Source organism: Larus michahellis, chromosome 4 (assembly GCF_964199755.1).
Source record: "Larus michahellis chromosome 4, bLarMic1.1, whole genome shotgun sequence".
Lineage (NCBI taxonomy): Eukaryota > Metazoa > Chordata > Aves > Charadriiformes > Laridae > Larus > Larus michahellis.
Genome location: NC_133899.1, coordinates 94,098,167 through 94,122,905, shown reverse-complemented (window position 1 = coordinate 94,122,905; position 24,739 = coordinate 94,098,167). Strand labels below are relative to the sequence as shown.

Below are 24,739 nucleotides of genomic sequence, written 5' to 3'. Positions count from 1 at the left end.
CCTATAGGTGACAGTAGGTCCCAGGGGGATGGCCTGTTGGGGTTTCCCCATAGGTGACAGTACGTCCTGGGGGAGGGCCTGTCACGGTTTCCTATAGATGACAGCAGGGTTTCCCATAAGTGACAGTAGGTCCCGGGGGGGAGGGTCTATCAGGGTTTCCTATAGGTGATGGAGAGTTTCCTACAGGAGGTGACAGCAGGTCCCAGGGGAGGGTCCATCAGGGTTCCCCATAGGTGACAGCAGGTCCCAGGGGAGGGTCCATCAGGGTTTCCCATAGGTGACAGTAGATTCCACGGGGAGGGCCCATCAGGGTTTCCCACAGGTGACAGCAGGTCCCAGGGGAGGGTCCATCAGGGTTTCCCATAGGTGACAGTAGATTCCACGGGGAGGGCCCATCAGGGTTTCCCACAGGTGACAGCAGGTCCCAGGGGAGGGTCCATCAGGGTTTCCCACAGGTGACAGCAGGTCCCAGGGGAGGGTCCATCAGGGTTTCCCACAGGTGACAGCAGGTCCCACAGGGAGGGCCCATCAGGGTTCCCCATAGGTGACAGCAGGTCCCAGGGGAGGGTCCATCAGGGTTTCCCACAGGTGACAGCAGGTCCCAGGGGAGGGTCCATCAGGGTTTCCCACAGGTGACAGCAGGTCCCAGGGGAGGGTCCATCAGGGTTTCCCACAGGTGACAGCAGGCCCTACAGGGGTGAGTCCGGCAGCGTTTCCCATCGGTGACCCCAGGCCCCGCCAGGACGGGCGCGCCAGGGCCGCTACAGGCGACAGCAGGCTCTACAGGGGCAAGCCAGCAGGGAGTGCCCACCCCCGGCGGTACCTGCTCTGGGCGAGCTCGGCCTCCCGCTCCTCCCGCAGCAGCTCCAGGTGCCGCTCCGCCGCCTCCGCCGCCATCCACCCGCCCCCGCGCCCCGTCGGCCACTTCCGCTTCCGGGGCGGGGGTCGGGGTCACCGCGATGGCGGCGGCAGTGGCGGCGGCCCGGCGGCGGGTGACAGGTGAGGCGGGACGTGACGGCTCCGCTCCGGCCGGGGGAGGGAAGGAGCGGGGCGGCGGGGCAGGTCGCCGCCGCCGGCAGTTTGAACGGCGCGGCCCGGCCCCCCGGCGAGCCCCCGCGGCCTCCCCGCGCACGGCCCCTGGCATCCACGGCGGTGGGGGAAAGCTGTGAGAGGGGCACAGGAGGAGTGACTCGGGTCGTACCAGCGTCGGCCTCGGAGCAGCCAGAAAGCTGTTGGGAGGCGGGGGACACACGTTAACAAAAAGGAGAATCAACTTTACGCGCTTTTTTTTTTCTGTCCTGCCGTGAACCTTCCAACAAAATCCAGGGGCTGGGGGGTGTGTAGGGACCCGTCAGCCCCCTCCCCGGGCCGGGGAGCCGGCCGGGTGTTTGTCGTGGGCTCGGGGGCTCTGCACTCACAGCTGGGTTGGGTTCTGTGCCGGGCGAGCCTGGCCACGGTGAGCTGCGGCCGCAGCAGGGAGGTGGGTCAGTAGGACTGGCCTTCAGAGCTCCTTCCAGCCCCTTGAGTTGTCGTGCTTTGGCTGGTGGGTGGAAAAGGTAATGCTCCTGCAAAGAGGCTGTGCGCAATCTGTCTTTTAATTAAGCAAATTGCTCCAGAAAGTGTATCGTTATCCCTGAGATAACATAGGGATAAATCTCTGAACGTGTGGGTTTAGATCTTCATCTCTTTCTGCTAATTAACATTGCATGCAAGTCCAGCTCCTTTGCCAGAAATGCTGAAGCTACACTCAAAGTGTAATTTAAGTTGTAGTAAACCACTCATTCTTTGGAGATTTGTGTATCGTATGGTAACGCAGCCTCGCTGGGTGAATGTTAGCTCGTGTGTATGTAGCTCTGAAAAGCCTGAATGCATTTTTCTGATTCCCGCGTTCCATTGCTGTTACATGATTAGCTACGTAGCTCCTCCACTCCTCTTGCCTAGAAGGAACAGGCATGGCTGGGACAGTGATAACGCAGACACACGAGTCCTAAAACGAAATCTGCTAAATCTTCCAGTTCCCTGTGTTTCGCTGGCGTTGCGGTGTCAGCTTGGGAGCTCCAGGGCCAGTGAGTTACTGGCGCCTTGTCTTCCTGCTCTCTTTTCAGAGTGGAAACTCTGTAAGGCTTAGCAGAAGTCTCTGCGAATCACCTGGTAAATGTGTAATAGCTGCCCTCCCCTTTTTGGAGGGCCCGGAGGGCTGGAAGGGATCCTTCTAGCATCAGTGCTTAGAATTGAGCGTGCGCCACAGCGTTCTTCAGACCACCTGTTCCTCCCCTCTGCCTTTCAGTCACATTGTTTTCCAAGAGAGGTGGGATGCTCCGAGTGTATCTATATTAAATTGTTGAGTCTAGCTGGAAGTGTCACTTGAATTAAATGTGTTTGCAGTGGGAAGCCTTTCTCCTGCCCTCTGACAGCGCTGCACACAACTGATGGGTCCTTTCTCTTATTGCGTATCTTCTTTTGCTTCCCTCTCTAGCTTTGCCTGTCGTGATAAAGCTGAACAAAGCTTTTACAGGCAGAAAAATGGTACCACGAAGCTGACCAGCGCTGTGACGCTTCAGCATTGCAGTGATGCTGCCTCACCAGGAATAAAAGCCCAGCAGTTGCTACTTACTTTTAATTATTTTTCCTTCTCTCCCTTTTAGCCTTGTTCCTTTCATCTGCGGTTCGGCACCAGAGTTCCCAGAGCACGTCACTGCAGCAAGGGTAATGTCAAATGACTTTCTGCTTTGCTTTTCGCCCCTTGAAATGCTGACTGTCCTTGGTGGGGATGGGGAGGGCAGCTTGTTTTTCCTTTGGAAAGGAGACTTGTCTGACCCCTTTGTTGCTTCCCAATAAGTGTTGGATTCTGTGCTTACCTTCACCTTTGCCAGCAGGATGCTTCTGTTGATTTGTGGGGCAGAGTCTAGAGGCAGGTGGTTAGATCCTCCACGGAGGAAAGGGCTGCAGTGTGGGCTCAGCCTGTAGTAGACAGTAGAGAAGCCACTCAAGTCAGGACATTGAAATGCCTCAGCTGCAGAGTGGGCTTCAGCTGCCGCTCGTCTTTCTAGGTACAGGTGGTCTTCTGAGACAAGGTTTGTCTTCTGCCTGGAGTCTCCGATACCTGATAAATACTGAACTTGCACAGCAGTCTTCATAAAATATGAATATGAGCCAGCAGTGTGCCCGGGTGGCCAACAGCACCCTGGCCTGTGTTGGGAACAGTGTGGCCAGCAGGACTGGGGCAGCGACCGTCCCCCTGTACTGGGCACTGGGGAGGCCCCCTCTCGAGGGCTGTGTCCAGTTTTGGGCCCCTCACCACAAAAAACGACCTTGAGGGGCTGGAGCGTGTCCAGAGAAGGGCAGAGGAGCTGGTGAGGGGTCTGGAGCAGGAGTCTGGTGAGGAGCGGCTGAGGGGGCTGGGGGTGTTCAGCCTGGAGAAGAGGAGGCTGAGGGGAGACCTTCTCGCTCTCTACAGCTCCCCGAGAGGAGCGGGTAGCCAGGGGGAGTCGGTCTCTTCTCCCAAGGAACAGGTGATGGGCCAAGAGGAGACGGCCTCAAGTTGCACCAGGGGAGGTTTAGGATGGACATTAGGAACAATTTCTTCACTGAAAGGGTTATTAAGCATTGGAAGAGGCTGCCCAGGGCAGTGGTGGAGGCACTATTCCTGGAATGGTTTAAAAGACGGGTAGATGTGGCACTTAGGGACATGGTGCAGTGGTGGACTCGGCAGTGTCAGATTGATGGTTGGACTTGATGATCTTTTAAAGGTCTTTTCCAACCTAAACGAGTCTATGATTCTGTGAAATGTGGTTAACAGCCCAAGCACAGGACACCGAGCCAGGAGACTTCAGGCTTCATTTGCTTCAATCCTTTGAGAGCTACTTCTTTGCGCCTTTACTTTGTTTGCTGTGCTGGAATCTCCCGCAGAGGAACCTGGCAGAGCTGCAGGCTGTGCTGCTGCTTGCTTTAACCAGAAGGGGACACTGCGGAAAGAGAGAACTCCTGTGAGCGGCAGCGGGGAGAAATGGCAAGATCTGCTCATTCCGTCTGTGCTGCTGAAGGGTGCAGGGGGGTGGCCTCTTCCCGCTGCTCCTCAAGTGTGTGGGAACACAGTTTGGATCTCTGCCCTGGGACACGTTGCCCATCATTATTACTAAACCCTGCAACAGACCCACGGAGCCTTGGTCCTTGTGGTTATGTACTTGCTCGCAATTGCTTTGGGTTTCTGTTAAATTAAAGCCCTTTGAAGGGCATTGCTGGCTATTACAGAGTAAATTGATCCAACGCAACTACTGTTGTGTTAATTTTGCCTTCTTTCACTAGCATCTGATATTCTTCCCTGAATATTTTATGCAGTTTGTGCATCCTGTGTTATTTATAGGAAGTGTGGATCTCAGCGCGCAGGAAATTCTGGACTTCCCATTCGTGATGGAGTCAGTATTTACTGAGCAGCACGTTTCTCTTCCAGTTTCAGAAACCGGACACCTTTCTGGCCATCTCATCGAGATCCAGGGTGAATCTCCCTCCTCTTTAAGTCCGAGGTTGTCTTCGTGGTATTGTAGATTCCTGCTTAATAAGGAACTATAATCTGGTGCCTTTTGGTCATGTGTCTCTTTCTGAGTAAAGGCATTTGGCACCTCTCAGGATAATCCCTGAAAGCTGCAGGATGGGCTTGTGCCTCCTTTCCCTGCCCCCTGAAGCGTGTTCCGCAGCTCTAATGAAAGCACTGCATGTGCAAAGTACTGTCCCTCGTTAAAGTGCTGCTTTTCTCGCCAGTTCCTTGGGAACAAATCAACAGTTTGTGTAACTGGCTCTTACGCAGCGATGTAAACAGCTGCCTCTGGTCCTCCTTGTTGCTCCTTGTCCTAGAGATCTTGAAAAACAGCTAATTATAAGCAAGTGCTATTTGCATTTTTTCCGCTCAAACTCACACTGTGAGTTTTGCGTAGTGTTTCATTTTTGAATTAACACCCTGTGGCACATTTGAGCAGAGTTAATTGTCGTTCAGCTCTGATGTTTTAAGCAGGGTTCTCGTGGTTTGGTGCTGTCTGCACCACTGTCGGAAAGGCAGCGTAAATACCTGCGGTACTGATGGTACAGAGCGTGAGGCACTCACGAGTGAGTTCGGTTTTGAGGCAGAGGATCCCTCCAGTGATAAATTTGAGAAAAGCAGAAAGAATCCACCACGCCAGCTACTGAGAAGATGTTGCTGGCTGAAATGCCGCTGGCAGTTCGCAGTCTTTTGTTGTGCATCGATACTGTAGGCTGCTTGCCTTCAGACCCCTAGTTTATTCACTGAATGGAAGGCGTCGCGTGTTGCGACAGCCATGTACCATTCTCAGTAAGTAAGAAAGCAGCATCTAAGTGTAAAAAGTAGAGCAGGCTTCAGGTAGATGTCTTCTGCACAGAGTTTGTCTTTCAGGTGCTGGTGCAGTTTGAGCTGTGGTTGTTCTGTGATTGTGTTGGTGCCGAACGATCCTAAAGGGATGTGTCTGTGATGCTCAGGAGTCCCTGGGCTGGTCACCAGGAAGGTCTTTGGAGACTGATGCAACATTTTGAAATGGAGACGCTCTTGTCTCAGCGCCACAGTGGCAGAGTGTTTGAAGAGAGATGTTATTAAAGCAGTTCTCTGTCACAACAGTGGAAATTACCCTTTCAAGAAGAATAAGGATTTAATTTGCACCTTTTAGCACAATATCTTGGTGCTCAAAGTCATCACGAGGTGCGGTGCTTGTGCTTGGCTGGATGGCAGTGGGACGGTGCACGCTCCTGCTCCCTTCTGTGGTCAACCTGAACCCAGATAGGCACGCTCTGAGAAGTCCTGTTAGACGCCTCTGCTCGTCCCTCCCCTGGTGCTGTCGATTGTAGAGAGACGTGGTGATGGCACAGGAGAGGCTTTTGGGCTAAATGTTTGTGGTATTAAACGCTGAATCGCGGTGGGCGTGGGAGAAGCCGTTATCATTGCCATTCAGGGAATGCAGCTGTAAGTGACAAAAGAAGAGCAGCCTCATAACTCTCCTGTAAAGAACCCAGCTGTGGTCTTAAGGCCCTCTCTAAACTATCTATTTAACAGAGAAGCGCTTCAAAATGTAGAGGAAAAAAGGATGCCTGTGAGTCATTCATGTGTAGCACTCCAGGCTGGCTTAGGAATGCTCATTAGCCCTTCTTCCCCATCACAGGCACGTTTCCTCCTCCCGGATGCTCCCCGCTATCCGGGAACTTCAGGGTTTTGTACTTGGTGCTGAAGTGGGCTGCGGAGCGGAGCATTAGTGTGCAGCCTCTCAGCTGTGGGGGAGGTAGAACTCACGTGTAAACAAGGCTTAAGGTAGGTCTGTTCCCATTGCAGTTGGTGGCAAAATTCCAGTCTGTAAAAACAAGGCGGTGGGAAGTCACTGGCGGTCACTGAGCTTGAACACCACTAGCACGTCCGGCTGCAGATCTCCACATCAGGAACAAGTGATAGCCCAGCCTGGGCAAATTTTCAGTTAATTTTCAGTCTGCCATCCTCTGTCCCTAACACTTAAGACCGGAATAGAAAAACCTCTCCTCGCTCATGAGCTGCTACAAAGTGAAACGTGATCTGGGGGAAATTGCCTTCTGGCCCAAGTGGGCTTTGGGTTGAGCCCTTCACACTGACAGCCATGAAGTCTCCTGGACAACTTCTGCTCCCCCAGTGGAAAAGCACTTTTTACTTTATCTCCAGCTTCTTTTGCCTTTTTTCTTCTCTTCGTGTTTTATATCTCTTGACGATATCTGTTTGCTACGAGTGAATCTTATCTTATCATTCACAGACTTGTGGCCAAAACGTCTCTAACTTCACCGCCATGGCCTGAAGTGAAACTTCCAGATCCAGTAGAAGAAGCAAAGTATCATACAGGTAAAGGTCTCAAGCCTCGGGTGAAGCCCAGCACTCCAGTATTGCCATTGATGGTTTGATTGAGCATAAATAAGTATCTTCAGTGACTGGAGCTGGTTTTTGTTCTTTGCATTTTTGTTTTTGTTTCATTTCTGGCACGTGTTAGTGTCACTGGATTTGTGCTCCAGCTGCTGCTGTTGGAGGTTTGGGTAGAATATGAGGTTTTGGGTAGAATACAAGGTCTCCTTGGTTTCTGACAGCATGACAGGTTGTAAGTGCCCCTGAGGGATCTTACCTGCTGTCAGGTGTTGCTTTCTAAAGCATGAAACAAGCCTTTTGGAAAGGAGAAAACAATTATTTTTCGTTTAATGGATAAATCAAAAAGCTAAAGCCAGCACAAGCAGTTGGATGGTGGGCACGTCAGAGAGCTGGTGTATTTTAGTGCACAAAACGGAGCACTAGAGCCAGCATAAGCACTTGGATGGTGGGCACGTGACATTGCTGCAGAGGTGTGACATAAGGCAGTGAGCAGCTGGGAAGCAGAATAACGTTAGGGAAGGCATTTTGGGCCCCACATCTAGTCAGCACCGTTGAACGCAGGCAGTGGTCTCCTGAAAGGAGCACGTGGATCGTCCGGCGGTAGCCTCACCAGTCAGCGAGTGCCCATAGCTGTTTAGCAGCCACCCTCCCTGCTTAGCCTTACTAGGATGTGGCAGCCTTCCACAGGTACCCAGGCACAGGGTCCCCTGGCAGGTGGGGAGGTGAAAATCAAATGCAGAGAAGGTGTGTGCATCTAGCCTCCTGTTGCCCCGGTGGGGCTGTTGTCATCCGGAGCGGGCTAGGGATGGGAGTGGGGAAGCCGACACGGGCTCGGGGTGTTTCTCAGAACTAGACAGTAATGAGGCCCAGCGGGTGAATTTCCTTTACGCTTGCGGTGGCAATTAGCAGTTGTGTACTTCGTGCAAGCAACGAGCTCCTGTGTTTATTAAGAGGCAGTCTCACTGTCTCCTTGCCTTAGCCTCTGGGACATCTGGGAAGGGCACCTGACTTCTCTGCTTTAGGTGGAGGAGACCCAGGAAGTAAAGGAGAAGAGTCGCTTTACAAGGAGAGAGTGAGAGGGGAAGAGCTGAGTTGTGTCCACCTTGTTGCAGATAGTCAGTTCTCATCCGGCTGAGGGTGCCAATAACTCTGTGTGATGTGCTTTGGAGAGAGCCTTCTGCTCCGGCTCTCGGCTCTGGCTGGTTTTCATCCTGCTCTTTATCTCCTTCATGCTCCTGGGATTGCTGAAGTGACAGATGAGCGTTCTGTCCCTGAGCGTGATTTGACCCAGCAGTGAACCGAAAGCTGCGGGGTCTGCTTTGCCGAAGCCCTGTGGTGAGCAGGGTCCCATGTTGCCCTGTCTGATTCACTTGGGATCCTTGGGCCCGCTGTGATTTCCGTGCCTTGTACCCTCCTACTGTTTATGAGCCTGCATCATTATCTCCTGGCTGTGCTTATCCAAAGCAAACAGCAGCGAGAACATTTGAATTCTGCCTTCTGTTCTCCTGCTGGCAATGGAAACAGCCATGGATATTTTAGGAAGGGTCGCTCCACATGGTGCTGAGATACAAGCCATGCTAGCAATCAAACGCTAACATCGCTTGATGTTTGCTGTCGCTAGAGGTGTTTGGAAGAGTTATCAACAGCTTTCAGAGCCCAGAGCAAAGAAAATGTACCTTTTCTGGTTACAAAAAGATGAGAAAGCCCAGTGGGTAGAAAGTTGAAATTTGACAAGGAAGTAACCCTTGTTAGAGCGTGACTTTACACGGATTTTGTTAAGAGAAAATTGTAAGCCAGCACTTGGAAATTTTGGTTTTGAAACGTTGACCACAGGACTACTGATAGACCTAGATCGGCAGTGTAGAGCTGTGAGAAATTTATTGTAGCCGTTGTGCAGTCGAGGGCATACCAAAGAGAAGGGGGTTGTATTTTTTCTCTGGACTTTGTATTAGACCACTCTAAATCAGAGAGAAGAGCTCACAGTGGATTTTTCTTCTGGGACTGCAGTTGCAGCAACACAGAAGCTAAACTCTTCATTGTAGTGGGAACTGCAGCAACTAGTGCCTTGCGAATAATTTCTGTTCTTACCTCTACCTTTAATAGTTGGCATCTGCTGGCTTGAAACTTGGACACTTTCAGAGTGTTCCTGTAAGGGCTGGGTTTGGTTTGACTGGCTGCTAAATTCTTGTCTGTCCCAAATGGCTGTTGTTTTGTTTACATTCCAAGAAAAAAATGATTCAGACGCTTTTGAGGACAGTGAAAAAAAATATCTATTTTTCCAGTTATAGGAAAGTTGCTCTTTTTTCTGAACAGCTGAAGAGGGTGGAAAGCTACTATTTGGCAGGGGAATGGCACTCATTAAGCAATACCTTTTGATGTTCCCATCAAAATTGGGCTTGGCCTCGCTGCGCAGGAGGCTGGTCACAGAAAGCTGGGTTGGGTCACGTGTAGGACCTCGTCCCTGGGATCTGTACTGCTGCTGGCACCCGCGCTGCAGGCAGGTGCGTGTGGGAAGAGAGTTTCTGGAAAAGAATGAGGGAAAGGTCTGTCTTGTCTCTGCCACAGGTGGGGTTCTCAGGCCAGGCGTGGGTAGTTGGGAGCCCTTTTTCCTGTGCACGGTGCCAAACTGCTCCTGATGCTCTGCCTGCCTTAGGCGGCGTTCAGAGTCCTGCGCCTTCTGCGTGTTACTTGGAAATTGAGGGGAGCTGCCTTCCAAAAGTAGGATGCATGGACAAGCGGTCTTTTCTGGAACGCTTTATATCTGAATACAGTGCATGTTAGGATGCCTGAGAAACAGGCTGAGAAGTCAAGTCTTAGATTAGCTACACGATATATATATTAGGTGTTTACTTACGCATGGGTTTGCCAGCAACTAATATACAAATAGGCCATTAAGTTTACGAAAGGGAGGCTCACGTGTCGTAGGAAACAACATTGCTGTTGATCTTTGCTTAAAACTTCCCAGGAGAGCAGGGTTTTGGTGGGAGAGCAGCGTGGCTGAATGGCTTTTGAACAGCTCTTCACTGCTTGCTGGGTTTTCTCCCCTGATTCCTTCCCTGCTGTTTGCCAACAGAAGTGGTACAAAAGGTGAACAAGATGATCGCAACGGGGCAGTACGGAAGGCTCTTTGCTGTGGTCCACTTTGCCAGCAAGCAGTGGAAAATAACCAGCGAAGACTTGATTATGATGGACAACGTGCTGGAGGCTGAATGTGGAGACCGAATCCGGATGGAAAAGGTGACGCGCCTGTGATGCCATGCTGTGTATGGGGCCAGAGCAAATTGCCTGCGAACATTCCCTGAGGCAAAACCCATAACCGGTTTTTAAAAACAAGTCCTGCAGAGCTCCTGTTGGATCTCCCACTCCAGCTATGTGCTTTGCCTGAGTTTTGTTCCAATTTCAGCTACTCCGTTAGTGATAATGTTATTGTGATTTCTGTGAAACAGGGTTGGAATGAGTCGTGCCAGACTCTGTTAGGAGACAGATTTCTGTTGTACTAACTTCATCCAAAACCGAAAAATTACAGTTGTTGTTTCTAGAGACGGCAGCTAAAGACTGTGTTTACCTTAAGCCTCTAACACCCAAAATACTTGCAGTGCTCCCAGAGGGACTGTCGCTGCTCGTGCTTTGCAAGATCCTTATCGCACTGAGTGCGTTGGGTGGAGGGAGAGGGATGGTGCGTGAAGGGGAGACGTGCCAAGATGCGATTCCGTATCTTTGTCCTTAGCCTTGGTTAACTAGCAGGAACTTGTAGAGGCTCATTAATCCAAATCTTAAACGAAAGGTTATGAAGCGGGATTCTGTTGGCTAAATGTTGGTTGTTAGAGCCCAGTGAGCAGCAAAGGAGAGCTGGGCAGTTCTACTCAGCCATTGCTTTGAAGCCCAGTTTTGAGGCAACTTTTCTGGCATGCCTTCGGCTGTGTCCTGCATCCTTGTGCACAACAGAGAGAGCAGCGATTTGCACGGAGAGGCAGCTAGGAAGGCAAAGGTCTAGGTGGGAGTGAAGAAGGTGAAAAATTTGCCTAACCACCATAACCCTTCGGGGACTTCACTGGCAAGTATCTGTCTAAAACAAAAGTCAGAACATCTCATGGCCATTTGTGTGTTGCTTTTGACTGCTGCCATACAGTCAGCGTGGGGAAGGAGGCAGTCTGTAAGGGATGCTGCCTCTTCTCCCCATACCCTCTCTCTTACCCTGCCTGCTCCTTTAGATAGGCTGAAGTGCCCTGAAACAAAGGGGCTAGGACCTGGGGTGGTGGATCTCCCCCGATGTTCATTTATTGCCTGCCTTGAGGCCTCATGGAGGAGAATGAGGAAAGTGGGTTTTTTACTGGGATACATAGCAATTGCTATAAAAATCCAAGGATTCTAGGAGCTGCCATTCATCCGGATCCCACGCAAGGCATATTATTCTTCTGCCCTGTGTTGCCTGTCATATCCTTTACAACTGCTGGCGAGCCAGAACAGAGAGGTTCAGCGTGTTCTGATCAGCGTGAAAGATACTTGTAAAGCATGTTTCCGTAGGATAAGCTGTCCTGGAGACTGTCTGTTTAGTGAACCTTTTTCTCACTCGTTAGCTGCCTTTCCCCACCATTCCTCTCCAGTAACAGTGTCAGGTTTGAAACGTGTAAAGGCCTATTTTTAAGCAGTTTGACTCCTTTGTGGTGACTGTAGAATTTGGAAGATATTGCTTGCATTTCTCCTGGGACAATGAGCCATATGCCTGATTTATTTTCCATAGGTTTTGCTGGTTGGTGCTGATGACTTCACGCTTATTGGAAGGCCTCTCCTGGGGTAAGATGTCTCATACAGGAATTATTTTCAGGACAATTCTTGTACTTAATTGTAGCTTCAGGGCTCCTACAGTTCCTGAAACTGAACAGAAACCTGGATTTATCAGCACTAGCTTTTTTCGCAGCCCTGTGGCTTTTGAAAGCATCACCAGTAAACCAAGCTCGTCAGCCCCTGCTGACTCTAACCATTGCCACGGTGCCAGGACAGAGCAGCAGCACCCATTGCTAAGGTAACTGCAGGATATTCACCTCTGTTGGCTTCGATCTTTTTTTCATAAGTTTTGCACAAACTAGCAGTAAATCTTGCCCTTCGACATCTTTACTCCCGTAACCTAATTCCAGTGATAGTCATCTCAGAATAAGCCAGAAATCCTTGCCCATCCCTTAATCTCTTAATTTGACTTGGGTTTTTTAAGCGATTTCCTTCTGCCCTTGTCTTAACCCAGCAGGCCTTAGTCTTAATTTTAGAGTTCCTAATTTTCCCTTCCTCCTAGTCACATAGTCCAGCAGTCACAGAGCTGAGGAGAAGGAGTTTACCTGCTTGGCACCCTCTCCATCCCAGTGCTGTAGGAGCTGCTATGCACACTGGCAGAACACCTGTCCTTCCTTTTCTTTACCCAAAGGACGTGGTGCGTGGCCCAGGTGTTACTGCTCAGCTCTTAGCACTAGCCAGGAGCAAAGTCAGGGACTACTGTTCTCCCCAGGGCAAGAGGTTTTAGTGGTAAAACGCAAGTCAAGATAAGGTGGGTTGTGAGTGCCCGAAGTGTCCTGAAGCCCTGGCTGTGGGCTGGCTGCAGCCTAAGCCGCACCTTTAGGCCTTGGCTTCAACCGCAGCAACTTTGGCAGAGGGTGGTCAGGTAAAGAGGAGCTTGCGCATCTGAGACATTTCTTGGTGGCTTGTGGATTCAGGTTAGAAATACCACGTGGTGTGAGATTGGTCTTACTTCTGAGTGTTTTCTGTGGTACCAGGGGGCTGTTGGTATCTAAGAGTTACTTGGGACACGCTCGCCTGGTTGATAACATGTGCAGTTGTACCGGTGGTAACTGCCTCGGGTTCCCAGTGTTAGGCGGGATTTTGAGGGCCGCCAGTCCTTTCAACAGCACTGCAAAGAGATCTGGAATAGCAGATCGTCGGGAGTCTTTGAATTACTGCAGATACTGCACTTGTGGAAGATTTTAGGAAGGGGAATTTCACTATTAGGACTAGAAACGCCATCTTGCAGAAATTCAAATAAGAGCCCAAGTTCTGCAGACAGGGATGTGCCACGTCAGGCAGTTCAGGAGCACCGTCCTTCACCTGGCTCCCTTAACTAGCGGCCCTGGGGGGGTTCTTTGCAGCTCCCAGTTTGTGTGCGGGACATGGCGTGCGGCCTGAGAGCCAGGAGCTCTGGGGCAGGAAGAAAAACAGCCGCTTGGCTCCTGCAGGTGCTCCAAGTGCCTGGGAAGCGGTGGCACTTGTTTAAGGCCAACCAAACTGCACCTCTGCAGTGTTAGCCTGAACCCCGGTGACTTTGGCAGAGGAGGATCAGGAGGAGGAGGAGGCGGCTGCCCAGGCAGGATGAAGGGCTGGTGGGGAGGTGCCATCCTCCCTCCGAGCCACAGGGAACCCTCTGGTCCCAGCTCTCCGACACGGGCTGAGGAGAGGAAAGCAGAACACAGCGTGGCACAGGCAACGGGGACTGCAGTTCCTTCACATAGTTCCCAGTTGTGCCTAAACCACAAACATTTTGGAGGGGAGATAAGAGCTTGGATGCGAACAAAGGCGGTTTTGTTTTTTCTGTTGTTTTAAAAATAAACACATCAGTGAATGCTTGCACCAGTGTCTGCGTAAGTCCATTGCAGCTGCACTCCCTGTTCAGACTCGGAGGCCGGTAGGAACTTGGCCTGTTTTGGACAGATGGTCGTGTTTTAATTTTCTGTAGCAGTCAGATACCTCCCAAGATGACTCTCCTCTAAAGCCTTAAAAAAACCCCAACAGTGCAACAAAACATATCTGCGTGGCAGAGGCTATTCTGGGAACTTCGAGCTGGCTTCTGCTCTGGAGTCTGTTGGGGTTTGTGTTTGTTCAAGTAACTTGCTGCCTGGTCGGCTGGCAGAAGGGTATCGAGCAGTCTGCAGTCGGACTGTAGCCGTTAGTTTAGCCATATAATGCAGGAATTCTTGTGCGCTTTTAAAGCTGTGATTGGAAGTGAGCATAACCTGGGGCAGGTTTGCATTTCAGAGCACGGGTTGAGTGGCCTCAGCTGTTTTAGACCTGAGTGAAATGAATGGTGCCTCTGTGAGAAAGTTTAGCTTGTTTCTAGAGCAAGTACAACTGAGGGGAATTGTTTCCTCTGGCTGAACCCTGCTCTTTCTCCTGCCACCTGCCCGTTTTTGCAGTGGCTTCAGTGGAAATGACACCGAAGAAATGGCTGTTCCTTTCGCAGCCAGCCAGCCTGGGATTCGGTTACCTTCTGCAGGGAGCGAGCGAGCTTGGCAGTTGGAAGTTATTACCTCTAAGAGTTATGATGCTTTGGCGTTATAGGTTGTCTGGATCTTTTTCACTGCTTAATGACAATAGCTTTCAGCACAGCTTAGATCTATGAGATTTCAGTGTGAATTTTTCTTGCCTCCTGCAAAAATCTCATCGATGTGCTTTGTCATGAAACAGTTTGCTGCTGAAAGCAGCGGGCCTGGCTGTCTCTGTCAGACTCTGGGAAACGCGTGACCCCCTTTTTATTTTTATGGACATTCCAGTCATACCTAAAACATTTGATAAAGATGGTTGGTTGTTGTTTTTTTTTTTTTCTTGGGCTCTATTTTGCTGAGAACTTTTCTGTTCATGTGCACTTCAGCAGCAAGTTGGTTTGTGCTGGGCTTCAGCCCGTCAGCCAGCAGGTCCTGGCGCTCAGTCCAGCAGAGGAGGACTCACCAGAGCTCATTGACTTGCAATGTCATATGTCCAACTATGTCTCGACAACACCCTTTAAGATTTGCCTGAAAGCATGCCAACACCTACGAGCAATGTGGGGGGACACTTACCTACAGATCTGCGTCAGTGTTTCTCCCTCTGGCTGGGTGCTGCCCGAGGCCTCGGACAGCTGGTGTGGTCCAGTGGCGAGAGCTGTGTCAGGGACAGCTCGGCTGAGCTACTGCAAACCCCGGCTCTCCTGAGAGCGCACGGAGATTTCAGTGGCCGGGTCACTCTGTCTGGCCTGGCCGCTTTCCAGTTTTCCCATGTGATCGTCTTTACTGAGTTTCTGACGTGCCTTTACAGTCCCAGCCTGTGAGAAGTCAGTGGGAGTTGAGCTTTGCCTTCAGTGGGCCGGCATCAGCCCCAGAAAGTCTAGCTCCCTAATTAGAGAAAGTCTAGCTCCCTAATTGGAGTGGTAAAGCATGGCCAGCCCCTGGAGGGCAGCTCGCTTTTTGGGTTCTTCCCTAGCGTTGCAGGGCTTGCTGTGTATTCCAGTGGTGCTGCTGGGTCCTGTCACTGGGCTGAGTGTGGGCAACCGCCTGTAGCTGGGATGTCAGGGTCACCCAGTGGCCTCTTAAAAGCTAGATTATCTTACGTCTGTTTTCTTCTGGGCTAGTCGCTAAATGCAGATGTGTCCGTTTTCTCCTCTGGCTGTCCTTCCCTCCTCCCTCAAGGATTCAGTCTCTGACATATATATTGCACCCCAGAGAGTGGATGTTAAGAGAGATGGTAAATGTCTCCAAGCCTTTGGCCTCCTGGTGACCTTGCTGGAACAGTTGGGCTAGATGGGCTGCCCCCCTTAAGTGCAGACAGAGTCGTTTGTCAGGAAAATGTTCTTTAAATGTCTTCCGGCGGCGAAGTGAGCATGCTAATGAGTTTTTAATGGTATTCTGCAGTGATGCTGCATGAAAGAGTGTCTCTTCCTCCTCCATCGTGGCTGCTGATTAAAACCACACTTTCCAAAGCTTCAGTCTGGCTCTTGTCTGGAGGCACTTTCCGTCCCCAAGAGGAGTGGTGTGCAGACAGGTAGCCGGTCCTCCAGCGCCTGCTTCAGACCGCCTTGTTTTCCAGCTCTGGCATTTTTCACATAGCAGCTGGAAATCCCAGCGCTCTTTTTCTAACTTCATCAGGACTTCTTCTCTCGGAGCTCCGCAGAGTCGCTGGGTGGGCGGGCGGTGTGTTTGTGTGTGTCAGGAAGGTAATGTGGAAGGACAAGTCAACCTGTGATTTTACTCACCTGCGAAGGGACTACAGGCCATATTCTTCTCTTCATCTCATCTCCGCTCTCGGGGAGGGAGGATGTTTACTTGCTGAGAACTTCCCCGTGTAGAAATGAGATCTAGAAATAATTTGAGTCTTTGAGTGGTCTCACCGCTCAGCCTGAGCTCCCCCAGCTGCGGGGCGGGGAGCAGTCCCTGAAATCCTCGGTGAGTCGCCGTCTTCTCTGCCAGTTTGGGGTAAACAAGCAGGACAGACCAAGAATGGGAGGCAGGAGAAGCGCGTGTGGGAGGAGAAGTGACTTGCTGCAGCAGCCCATTAGCTGTGCTTCCTGCTACAGACAGTGGGCCAGAGCTCCTTTCACCGAGCCTTTGCCAGGACTTATCCAGCGGAGCAAGGTGAGAAGAGTTTCTTCCAGCTGCCTGTGATGCTTTAGGAGGAGGAAGGACTTCTGTGGTGACCAGCGTAGCACAGGAGAAGGGGCTACGGGGCGTTTAGCCTGTACTATGAGCAAAGACACGAGCACATAAGATCATGTGAACGTGCCAGGGAAATTTATCTTACTCTAATCCTACAAGTTCCTGCAGGTTCGTCATCCCCCGCTGCCTCCATAGCTGTTTCTGATCTTATCCCTCACCTGACAGAGAGGTGCCGCCCTGCAGACCCTCCCGTCGCTTGGCCGATGCACGTACAGCACCTTGAGGCTTTTGGTTTCGCACCAGGAAGCCAACAGCCTGGCAGGGTTCCCTCCTTCCTTCGTGACTTTGTCGGGTCTGGGCCCTGTGAGGCAGGATGTGTTCCTCTGCTTGAAACCTCCTCACCGATAGGAGGAGAATGTAAATAATTAAAAAGTGATACTTTTAAAATTTATTTTTAAGGAAAGATCTCGTCCGTGTGGAGGCTACTGTGATTGAAAAGACGGAGTCATGGCCAAAAATTAACATGCGCTTTTGGAGGAGGCACAACTATCAAAGGAAGAAAAGTAAGATGAAAGGAATCCAGGGCTTCCTTCCCTGCTGTGTTGTTGCTGGGTCCGGGAGGGGGATGTATCGTGACGCGAGGCAGCGCCTGGGGAGGGAGCCTCATTCGCCGTGTCCCCGGGGCCCCTCCTGGCACGGCACCCCTTCCCCAGCCCACTGTGTTCGGAGCACGGCGCCTTAATATTCCCCTGGGCCGGCACCCTTCGTTAGGTGGCCTCGCAAAAGACCTTGCTGAGAAAACAAAAATAGCCTGGGCAGAAAAGCAATCTTGTTCCCTTTCCAAAGCCTTAAATAATGGAAATGTCGTCACAGATATTAGCGTGTCTGAACAGTGTCCTGTGCCAGGCTCCTGGACTCCCCGCTGACTGCCCCTTCTCAGGTGCGACCGAGAGGCAGAATTGTGACCGCTTTTTTACAGAAGGGATGCTGAAACCTTGGCCAGCCTGACACAGTCCCACGGGAGCTCTGCCTGGCCCTCCCGTTCCTGCCACGGCAGTGGTGTCCCGCCGTCCCGCCAGCATCGCCGGCACCCCCGGGAGCCCTCCCGCCCGGGCATGCCTTAGGCTCACGGAGCTGAGCCAGCAGCAGCCTTCCGACAGGTACGCAACAGGATTTTGTGCTGTCATCTCATCTTTTGTTTCTTTTTTCTCTTTTCATTCTTTTTCAGTCATCGTGAACCCGCAGACTGTCCTCCGGATAAACACCATAGAAATTTTCCCCTGTTTGTCATGATTGATTGATCGGGTGTTGCGTGTCTCGCGTTTATTATTGCTTTAGGCAACTATGGAAATAAAACTGCCTTGTCATTGGAAAGTTCTGGACTTCTTGCTGTTGTCGGAAATGGAAATCTAGATGTAATTTCTTTTTTAAAAAAACAAAATGAAATATTTTTTTTAAACTATTATTCCAGCCTTGATGGTGTTTATTTCTCAGGGGTTTTAAACAGCCCAGGACCCACTAGCAGCTGTCAAGCTGTTCCGCCCCAGCTGGGTCTGCCTTCGCCTGCGCCTCTCTGTACTGTAGGAATCCGGGCTCTCGGCTGTGTCTTAGAAATACCTTGGGCTTTGCTGGTTGTGGAAGAAAAGGGCCGTCTGCCTGCCCGCTCCCAGAGGTAAGGCTCTGAGCTGCAAGGCACGACCTGTGTGTAGAATTAGTCGATGGAAAGAGCCCGTTGCTGTGCGTAGACATCGGTATCCTCGCGAGCGTCCCTACCCTGGGCCTGCGAGCACATGCGGTTCCAGCAGAGCGCCAGGCGGGTTCGGGGGAGCTGATGTGCCCTCTGGAAATGCTCATTGCTCTCCACAGACTGCAGTTACGTGGCTGTAAGTAGGTGAGGTGGTTTTAAGGGTGCTAAGTGTAATTTTGCCCCCTGCCCCTTCTCCTGTCCTGACAAAAGCCCTGCTGCTCTGTGCCTATAATTCCTGGCATCATATGGCTTCAGGGAATATCCTGGGGCACAGTGTGGCCCACTGAAGAGGGCAGTGAAACAAGGTGACTGCAGGATCCCAAATCTACTCCCAGCTCATGTTAGGTGGTGAAAATCCTTAAAGCTTAGCAACAGGAGATGCAGCTGAGAAGCTACCCTCCGAAAGGTGAGCCAGAGCGTCTACTGCATAGCAATAAATTGTGTGTATTAACACCATCAAAAGAACAGGTATCGGTGGCTCAGGAGTGATTTCATGCCTACTTGCTTGACCTACTGAGTATATTTTCATGGCTAGATCTTGGTATTTTCTCTCCACTTCGGCTGCGAGTGGAGCGCGGTGACTTGCTGAGCAGCGTGTGGAAGGCCAGATTGAGCAGGGTGGTTCGGCCAGCGGCTGCCTGTGTTCCTGGGCTGTCATCACCACCGGGAAGTTTCCTAGAGCTTTCGGCAGGCTCTCAGGGTAGCTATGAGATTCCCTACGGCTCCCATGGAAGCGATAAGTGGGCCCTGCTCACCTTGTGACTTGTAGGGAATGCCTTGCTGCGAATGAGTCGGGAGGGAAGGCCGCACATGGGCGTCCCTGCACGCCCCTGCTGTCACCCTTCACAGGAGCGAGCTTGCCCGCAGCCCTGTGCTCAGGGACACGCTGGTTTTGAACGCAACTCTAGCTGGGGCTTGGCCTGTCTCTCAAATCTCACAGGTGTGCCTAAAGCCTCAGGAGATGGCTCTAGGTGCCCTATGGCAAGCTTGGTGGCGCAGGCTGCCTTTCGTCTTGCCTGAGCAGCCGCAGACAGACACGGGTGCGCCTGGTTGAGGCAGTTCTCCAGTGGCTGGGAGATGGTCACCGGCAGCGGGGACTCGGCTCTTCCCCTCCGGGATCGCCCGGCACGAGCAGCCCCAGGGAGATGCTCGTCCTTCTCTGCTGACTCTACGAGGAGGCTGGACTCCTGGATTTTAAACAGCTGAGGGTAACATGAAGGCAGGGACCTTCCTGCGACCAGCTTTGATCCTTGCGTGCTTGGTTCCAAGCTCTCGCACGGGGACGGCAGCGGGGACACCTCTGCTCCCCTCTCCCAACGGTGGCTCCGGTGCTGCGCTGGGACCACAGGTCCCAGGAGTGGCGGTGGGTGGCAGAGCGGCGCGGGCTGGCACGAGGACTATCGCGGCGACCACCTTCCAGTTACAGCTTGTTCGGAGTCCGCAGCGGAAGCGGCGCTGCCAGCTGAAGCGGCTTTACTGGAAACCTCGCAGTCCCTCTGTTCCCCAAGCACGTGAGTGCTGGGCTGAGCGGCAGCGTGTGCGTCTTGGCTTCAGGAGGATGCAGGGGGAATTTTCTGTCCCTCCCGGTTCTGGAGAGACACTTGAAAATAACAAGAGAGACTCCGAGGCTCAGAAATGTGGAAGGAAGAGCCCAGCGTTGATCCAAAAGAAAAAAAATATGAAATGTCTTAAGGCAATCTGTAAAACTGGTCCCCTCAAAAAGAACCCTTGGGAAATGTAATTCTAATCCAAGTGAGATGGTACATGAGATTAGGAGGCTTTCACAGCATTTTGCGGGGAGGAAAATGCAGGAAGGTAAGATTCAACCAATAGTAGGAACTCCTAGGTTTTGTTTTGAAAACTTTATGGTATAAAATTAGAGCAAAATATTCAGTTGGGTTGTTGTTTTTTTTTAAGTAATGCATTCAGACTAAGGCAAAAGGGGATTACTTTTGACATTTTCTTCATGGGAATGTAAAAAAAAAAAAAAAAAAGCTTTCAGCATTCCAAGTGGGAGCAGAAATCCCCAGCTCTCTGTGGTGAAGTCGCAAGTCTCCGTTTGGCTTCACGTGTTGGGGGGCGGCCGCTTGTGATCCCCTTCCTGGCAGCTGAGTGTGGTTTGCCACGCTTAAATAGTTTAAGAGCAGAAATTTCTCAACAAAGCAGGCTGTTTTCTTCTTCCAGCCCCCCCCCCGGCCCCCCCCCACCCCAGCACTGATTCATCGTGGAAATTTATTTGTTAGGACAAAACATCTCGTCGGGTGGAATCTAGAGGTGCCTTGCCCAGGGATGGAAGATGAGGCATCCGCAGGGTTAGAGGAGAACCAGGCCCGAGCTGCTGCCGTGGCGGGGTTTGTCCCCCGCAGCGTCCCCCCGGGGCTGTCTGTCTGTCCGTGTGTCCGCACGGGGCCTGTGCCCGGGGAGGCGGCGGAGCGGAGCGAGGGGCAGCTCTGCTCTGAGTCAGACCCCGCTTCCAGCGCCCGCTCCCTGCCCGCGGCCTGTCCTGCCCGCTCTCTCCTGCTGTCGAAGAATGTCGGCAGGACTCCGCGTCGTTCCCTGGCAGAAGGACAACGGGCTTTGCAACGCTGACGTTTTTCCGCAGTCAGGAAGCGTTGTTTTCTCGCCAGCCGGGCTGCCGGGAGCTCTGCCGGGAGGGCGCTGTCGGCAGGTGCCACCGCTGCTCTGCCAGCCCCGCTTTGCCCTCGCCTCCCCCATTCCGAGCACCGACGCCTGGGTGCAGCAGTCAGGATTCCGGCTCTGCTGCTCTCCGGATCCCAGATGGACCGTCCATTCCCCCAGTCCCCCTTCCCGCTGCCTCCCGGCGGAGCGCAGGGAGGTGTTCAGCCAAGCCCAGTTAAGCGCGGGGTGCTGCCCGGGCGGTCGATGGGCTGCTGGCCTGGCCGAGCGTCGTCCTTCGCCCTCCGGAGAGCAATGGACCGTGGCACCTTACTGCACTTGTGGCTGCGTTGGTGTTTTGCTCCCCCGCAGATACAGATGCTTTCAAGGGTAGAATTGGTAGTAGGTCGAAGGAGGTCATTCTCCCCCTCTACTCTGCACTGGTGAGGCCACAACTGGAGTACTGTGTCCAGTTCTGGGCTCCCCAGTTCAAGAGGGACAGGGAACTACTGGAGCGAGTCCAGCGAAGGGCAACCAAGATGATTATGGGACTGGAGCACCTCCCTTATGAGGAAAGGCTGAAAGAGCTGGGAGTCTTTAGCCTGGAGAAGAGAAGGTTGAGGGGGGACCTGATTAATGTTTACAAGTATCTAAAGGGTGGGTTTAAGGAGGACGGAGCCAGGCTCTTTTCAATGGTTCCCAGCGACAGGACAAGGGGCAATGGGCACAAGCTGGAACATAGGAAGTTCCGTTCAAATACACGGAAAAACTTCTTTACGGTGAGGGTGACCAAGCACTGGAACAGGCTGCCCAGGGAGGGTGTGGAGTCCCCTTCTCTGGAGACTTTCAAGACCCGCCTGGATGCAGCCCTGAGGGATGTGCTCTGGGCAATCCTGCTCTAGCAGGGGAGTGGGACTAGATGATCTCTAGAGGTCCCTTCCAACTCTGAAGATTCCGTGATTCTGTGAAGGGCTGGTTTGGAGAGAGGTTTCAATCATTAAAAGGCTAACGCTGTTCTAAACCCTCCAGCGGGATGGGACGGTCACAGCTGCTCGGGTGCAAAGTCCGCAGCTTTGAGGAGCTTGAATTTGGGTTTCGCGTCCTGACAACAGTAAGATCATCATCACGATTGAAGGGGAAGCGGCCCGTGTTGGTCGTCCTACAGGGCAGCTTTCTGCAGCCTGCCTCCAGGGCCCTGTCTGGGCAAGTTTTAAATTACCTACGTGGTGGGGTTCCTCTTCCTTCCCTTGGCAAGTTGCTCTGTGTTCTAAAATAAGCTTCACAAGCCAAGCCGTTCCTCGCAGCGTGAAGGCTCCCCGTTGTGCGGATCCATTACTTGCGCAGCCTAATGAAGTGTGAGAGACGTGGTAAGCGCCGGCGTCCCGTCTTCCCCACGGCCGGCTTCTGCGGAGGAACAAAACTGCACGAACCTCTCTCTTTGGGAGCCGAGGGCCGGGAAAGGGGTTTAGCGACTCGGTTCTGATATTTGGGTGTGCTTAACGTTCACGTGCTCCGCCGTGTCGTGAGCTGCAGGTGTTTTTCCTGTGGAAGCCGCGAGGCAGCTTGAAAAGGTCTTGGGACCTCCGGGGTGGGAGGGAAATGCTGTTAATATGCCCCTTTGGTGTGTTTTTTTTCCCCTGTCAGCTTTGCAAAGGAGTCTTTGAACTCTTGCGTGGAGCCAGATTTATTTTCTCAGCATGATGTGGACACGTTTTGGCTGCGCGTCGAAATACGCTCTAGCGGTCAGAAATCAGCAACAGACAGAATGTGACACCAGGAAACTGCGCCGGTTTGCCTTCTCTTGCGCTAGAGGTTTTCTTTCAGGTCTCTTGTGACCTGAAAAACAGCCCCTTCACGAAGAAGAGAAAGGGAACGCTTCACCCCGGGTCCGGCCTGGCACAAAGCCCCCGCGGAGAAGTCAGAGAGCGGCCAGACCCGGGCTGAGCAGGCCCTGGGGGTGGGTGCCTTTCCTCTGCTTTCTCTCTCCCTGTTTATGGGACATGGAGAAGCCACCGGGCTCCATGTCCCCGCTCCTGCCGCCTCTCTGCCCGGCCGCCACCGCGGCGTTTGCAGGGCTCGAGCAAAGGCAGGGGCTGGTTTCGGTAGGAACGAAGCGAGTCCCCAAAGCCGCCGAGAAAGGAGAGGGCCCTGAAGCCTGAGAGCACGTTTTTAATTGCACGCTGGCTTTGCTATAGCAACCCCAAATATGTTTATTGACAGGGCGGCGTGGCTTTGGTTATGCTCTTGGAGAGCATTCCCCGGCGGCCCCGTGCGACGTTAACTCTCAAGAGGCGCGCTGGCAGCGGAGCTCGCTTGTCCCAGTTGGAACAACGTTGGTGCAGTCATTAATGAGGGACAATTAAATGTGACACGTGAGTTGGAAACATGGGGTTTGAGCCCTTCCAGCGGATGCTCAGGAGATGAGCTAAGCGTTGGGGGACCAAAGCTTTGAAATAAATAACCTTGGTCCTTTTTGAAAACGGGGTGCAGGCTTCAAAGCCGGCTTGGAATGGGCTTGGTTTCTGTGCAGGTCTTCGAGCATCCCCCACCTTCCGATCGTCCAATGGAGAGAAAGGGGACCGGCTTTTCCTTTACCTTCCTTTTCTAAATACAAACACACCACTCCTCCTCCTTTCAGAAGCAGCAAAATCCAGTTTTGGGGGGAGCTCTCAAAACCGGTGATGATCCGGACGGGGTTTAGTTTGGACCACGGTACGGGACTGCCGTGATCCAGGGCTACGGCCCGAGGGGATTTGGTTCTTTGTCTGCTTTAGGACAGCTTCTTATTTCTGCTGGATTTTTGTTTGCAGGGACATGATTCATGGGTGCTTTGGCCTCTTTCCCGGTGCAGGCTCCGCTTCTTTTTTTTAAAAAAAAAAAAAAAAAAAAAAAAAAAAAAGGCAAGTATGGAATAGCCTGACCACAAATATTTCAACAGAAAACAATATCTACTCCACCTACTTCCACCTGGCTCCGCCGCAGGTGCTCTGTTACACCGGAGGTGGCTTATTCAGCGATTGCCGATGATAAAGTCGTGTTCCCGTTGTCGTCCGGCTGAAAGGTCCCGGGGAGGTGGGACGGCGCGGGCGGCAGTGCCGGGGGCACGCCTGGGAGGACACGTGTGGCTTCCCCCACGCAAGGAGAGCTGGGAGGTGAGCAGACCTTGCTCCGGGCGTCCCCAGGTGTGCTGTCACGGATACAAACCCACCCGCTCCGGGGCCAAGCCAGCCCTGTCCGAAGGAAGTCAAGGGTGTGTTTTTCTGCGGCGTCTCTGCAGCAGCCGGTGTTGGAGTGGAGGGTCCCAGCGGCCCGATCCAGCCTGGCCGCGGGACATGGCTTTGGAGGGAGTTAGAGCTGTTTTCTCTCCGAGCGTGGCTTTCAGCTCCGTGCCTCAGCAGGAGGGTCCGCAGCGGTGCGGGGTTATCCCGGGATCCCCGTGGCCAGCCCTTCGCCGGCTGGAGGGGAGCGTGACACTGAACTGCAGCACCCGGAGGTTTGTGGACTTAGATCGTGGATGAAGAAGAAGCAAGTTTACCCAAGTGCTGGTCTAGGTCGGTCTACGCCTGTCTCTGCTTTTGAGAGGAGTGAAACACCACCGAGTTTCGGAGGGAGAGGAGGGAGCCGGATGCAGGCTGGCCAGGGACCTTTCTCCTTCAAAGCTCTGCCGTGGGCTGTCCAGCCATTTCATCACTCTACGTTGGCTGAATTTAAACACTTGCCACCAAAAAGAGTTTTAGGTGGATTCTGCTGAACGTTATAGTCTGTTCCCAGGTACAGGAGCTCATCTGAATGGAAATCCCACCTCTCCTGCGCCTCCTCCCCGGGCTCTGCTGGAGGAACAGCATCTGTCCCAATAACACTTCTGGCTCGCGGGGCTGGTTTGGTGAGAGCTGCCCTTGGGGCTCCGGGGAAGTGTCGACATGTGCCCTGGGGTCTCCAGCAGGAGCCTTTGGAGGTTTAGAGAAGGAGGTCAGCGAGGGTGGAAGGACAGAAGATCGGTTGTTGCCTCAGACTCTGTTTCTTGAGCTTGAGGGACTTTGCGTAAGGTCACCCCAGAGCTGAAGGGTGCCTTCTGCATGCTGGGAGATGTCCCGTGCGTCTCCTGTGTGCTTTCTC

At 52.6% G+C, this 24,739-nt stretch overlaps 2 protein-coding genes across 5 annotated transcripts in view; one reads left to right on the top strand and one right to left on the bottom strand.

The window, feature by feature from the left end:
* IGHMBP2 (immunoglobulin mu DNA binding protein 2) overlaps positions 1-963 on the bottom strand; it is a 45,439-nt gene extending 44,476 nt beyond the window's left edge. The window contains exon 1 of the mRNA XM_074586663.1: positions 824-963. Within this exon, the coding sequence (XP_074442764.1) occupies positions 824-897 (74 nt within the window). The 5' untranslated portion in view covers positions 898-963. The remainder of the gene's footprint in view (positions 1-823) is intronic.
* MRPL21 (mitochondrial ribosomal protein L21) overlaps positions 1-17,725 on the top strand; it is a 28,566-nt gene extending 10,841 nt beyond the window's left edge. For 3 of the 4 annotated variants that reach the window (XM_074586666.1, XM_074586665.1, XM_074586668.1), the window contains 6 exons: positions 2,646-2,706; positions 6,774-6,859; positions 9,951-10,114; positions 11,619-11,671; positions 16,720-16,823; positions 17,489-17,725. In XM_074586666.1, the coding sequence (XP_074442767.1) occupies positions 9,974-10,114; positions 11,619-11,671; positions 16,720-16,823; positions 17,489-17,553 (363 nt within the window). In that variant the 5' untranslated portion in view covers positions 2,646-2,706; positions 6,774-6,859; positions 9,951-9,973 and the 3' untranslated portion in view covers positions 17,554-17,725. Of the gene's footprint in view, positions 1-891; positions 1,000-2,645; positions 2,707-6,773; positions 6,860-9,950; positions 10,115-11,618; positions 11,672-16,719; positions 16,824-17,488 lie in introns of those variants that run through there. The other variant, XM_074586664.1, reaches the window with a different exon arrangement.
* Positions 17,726-24,739: the final 7,014 nt, after the last annotated feature.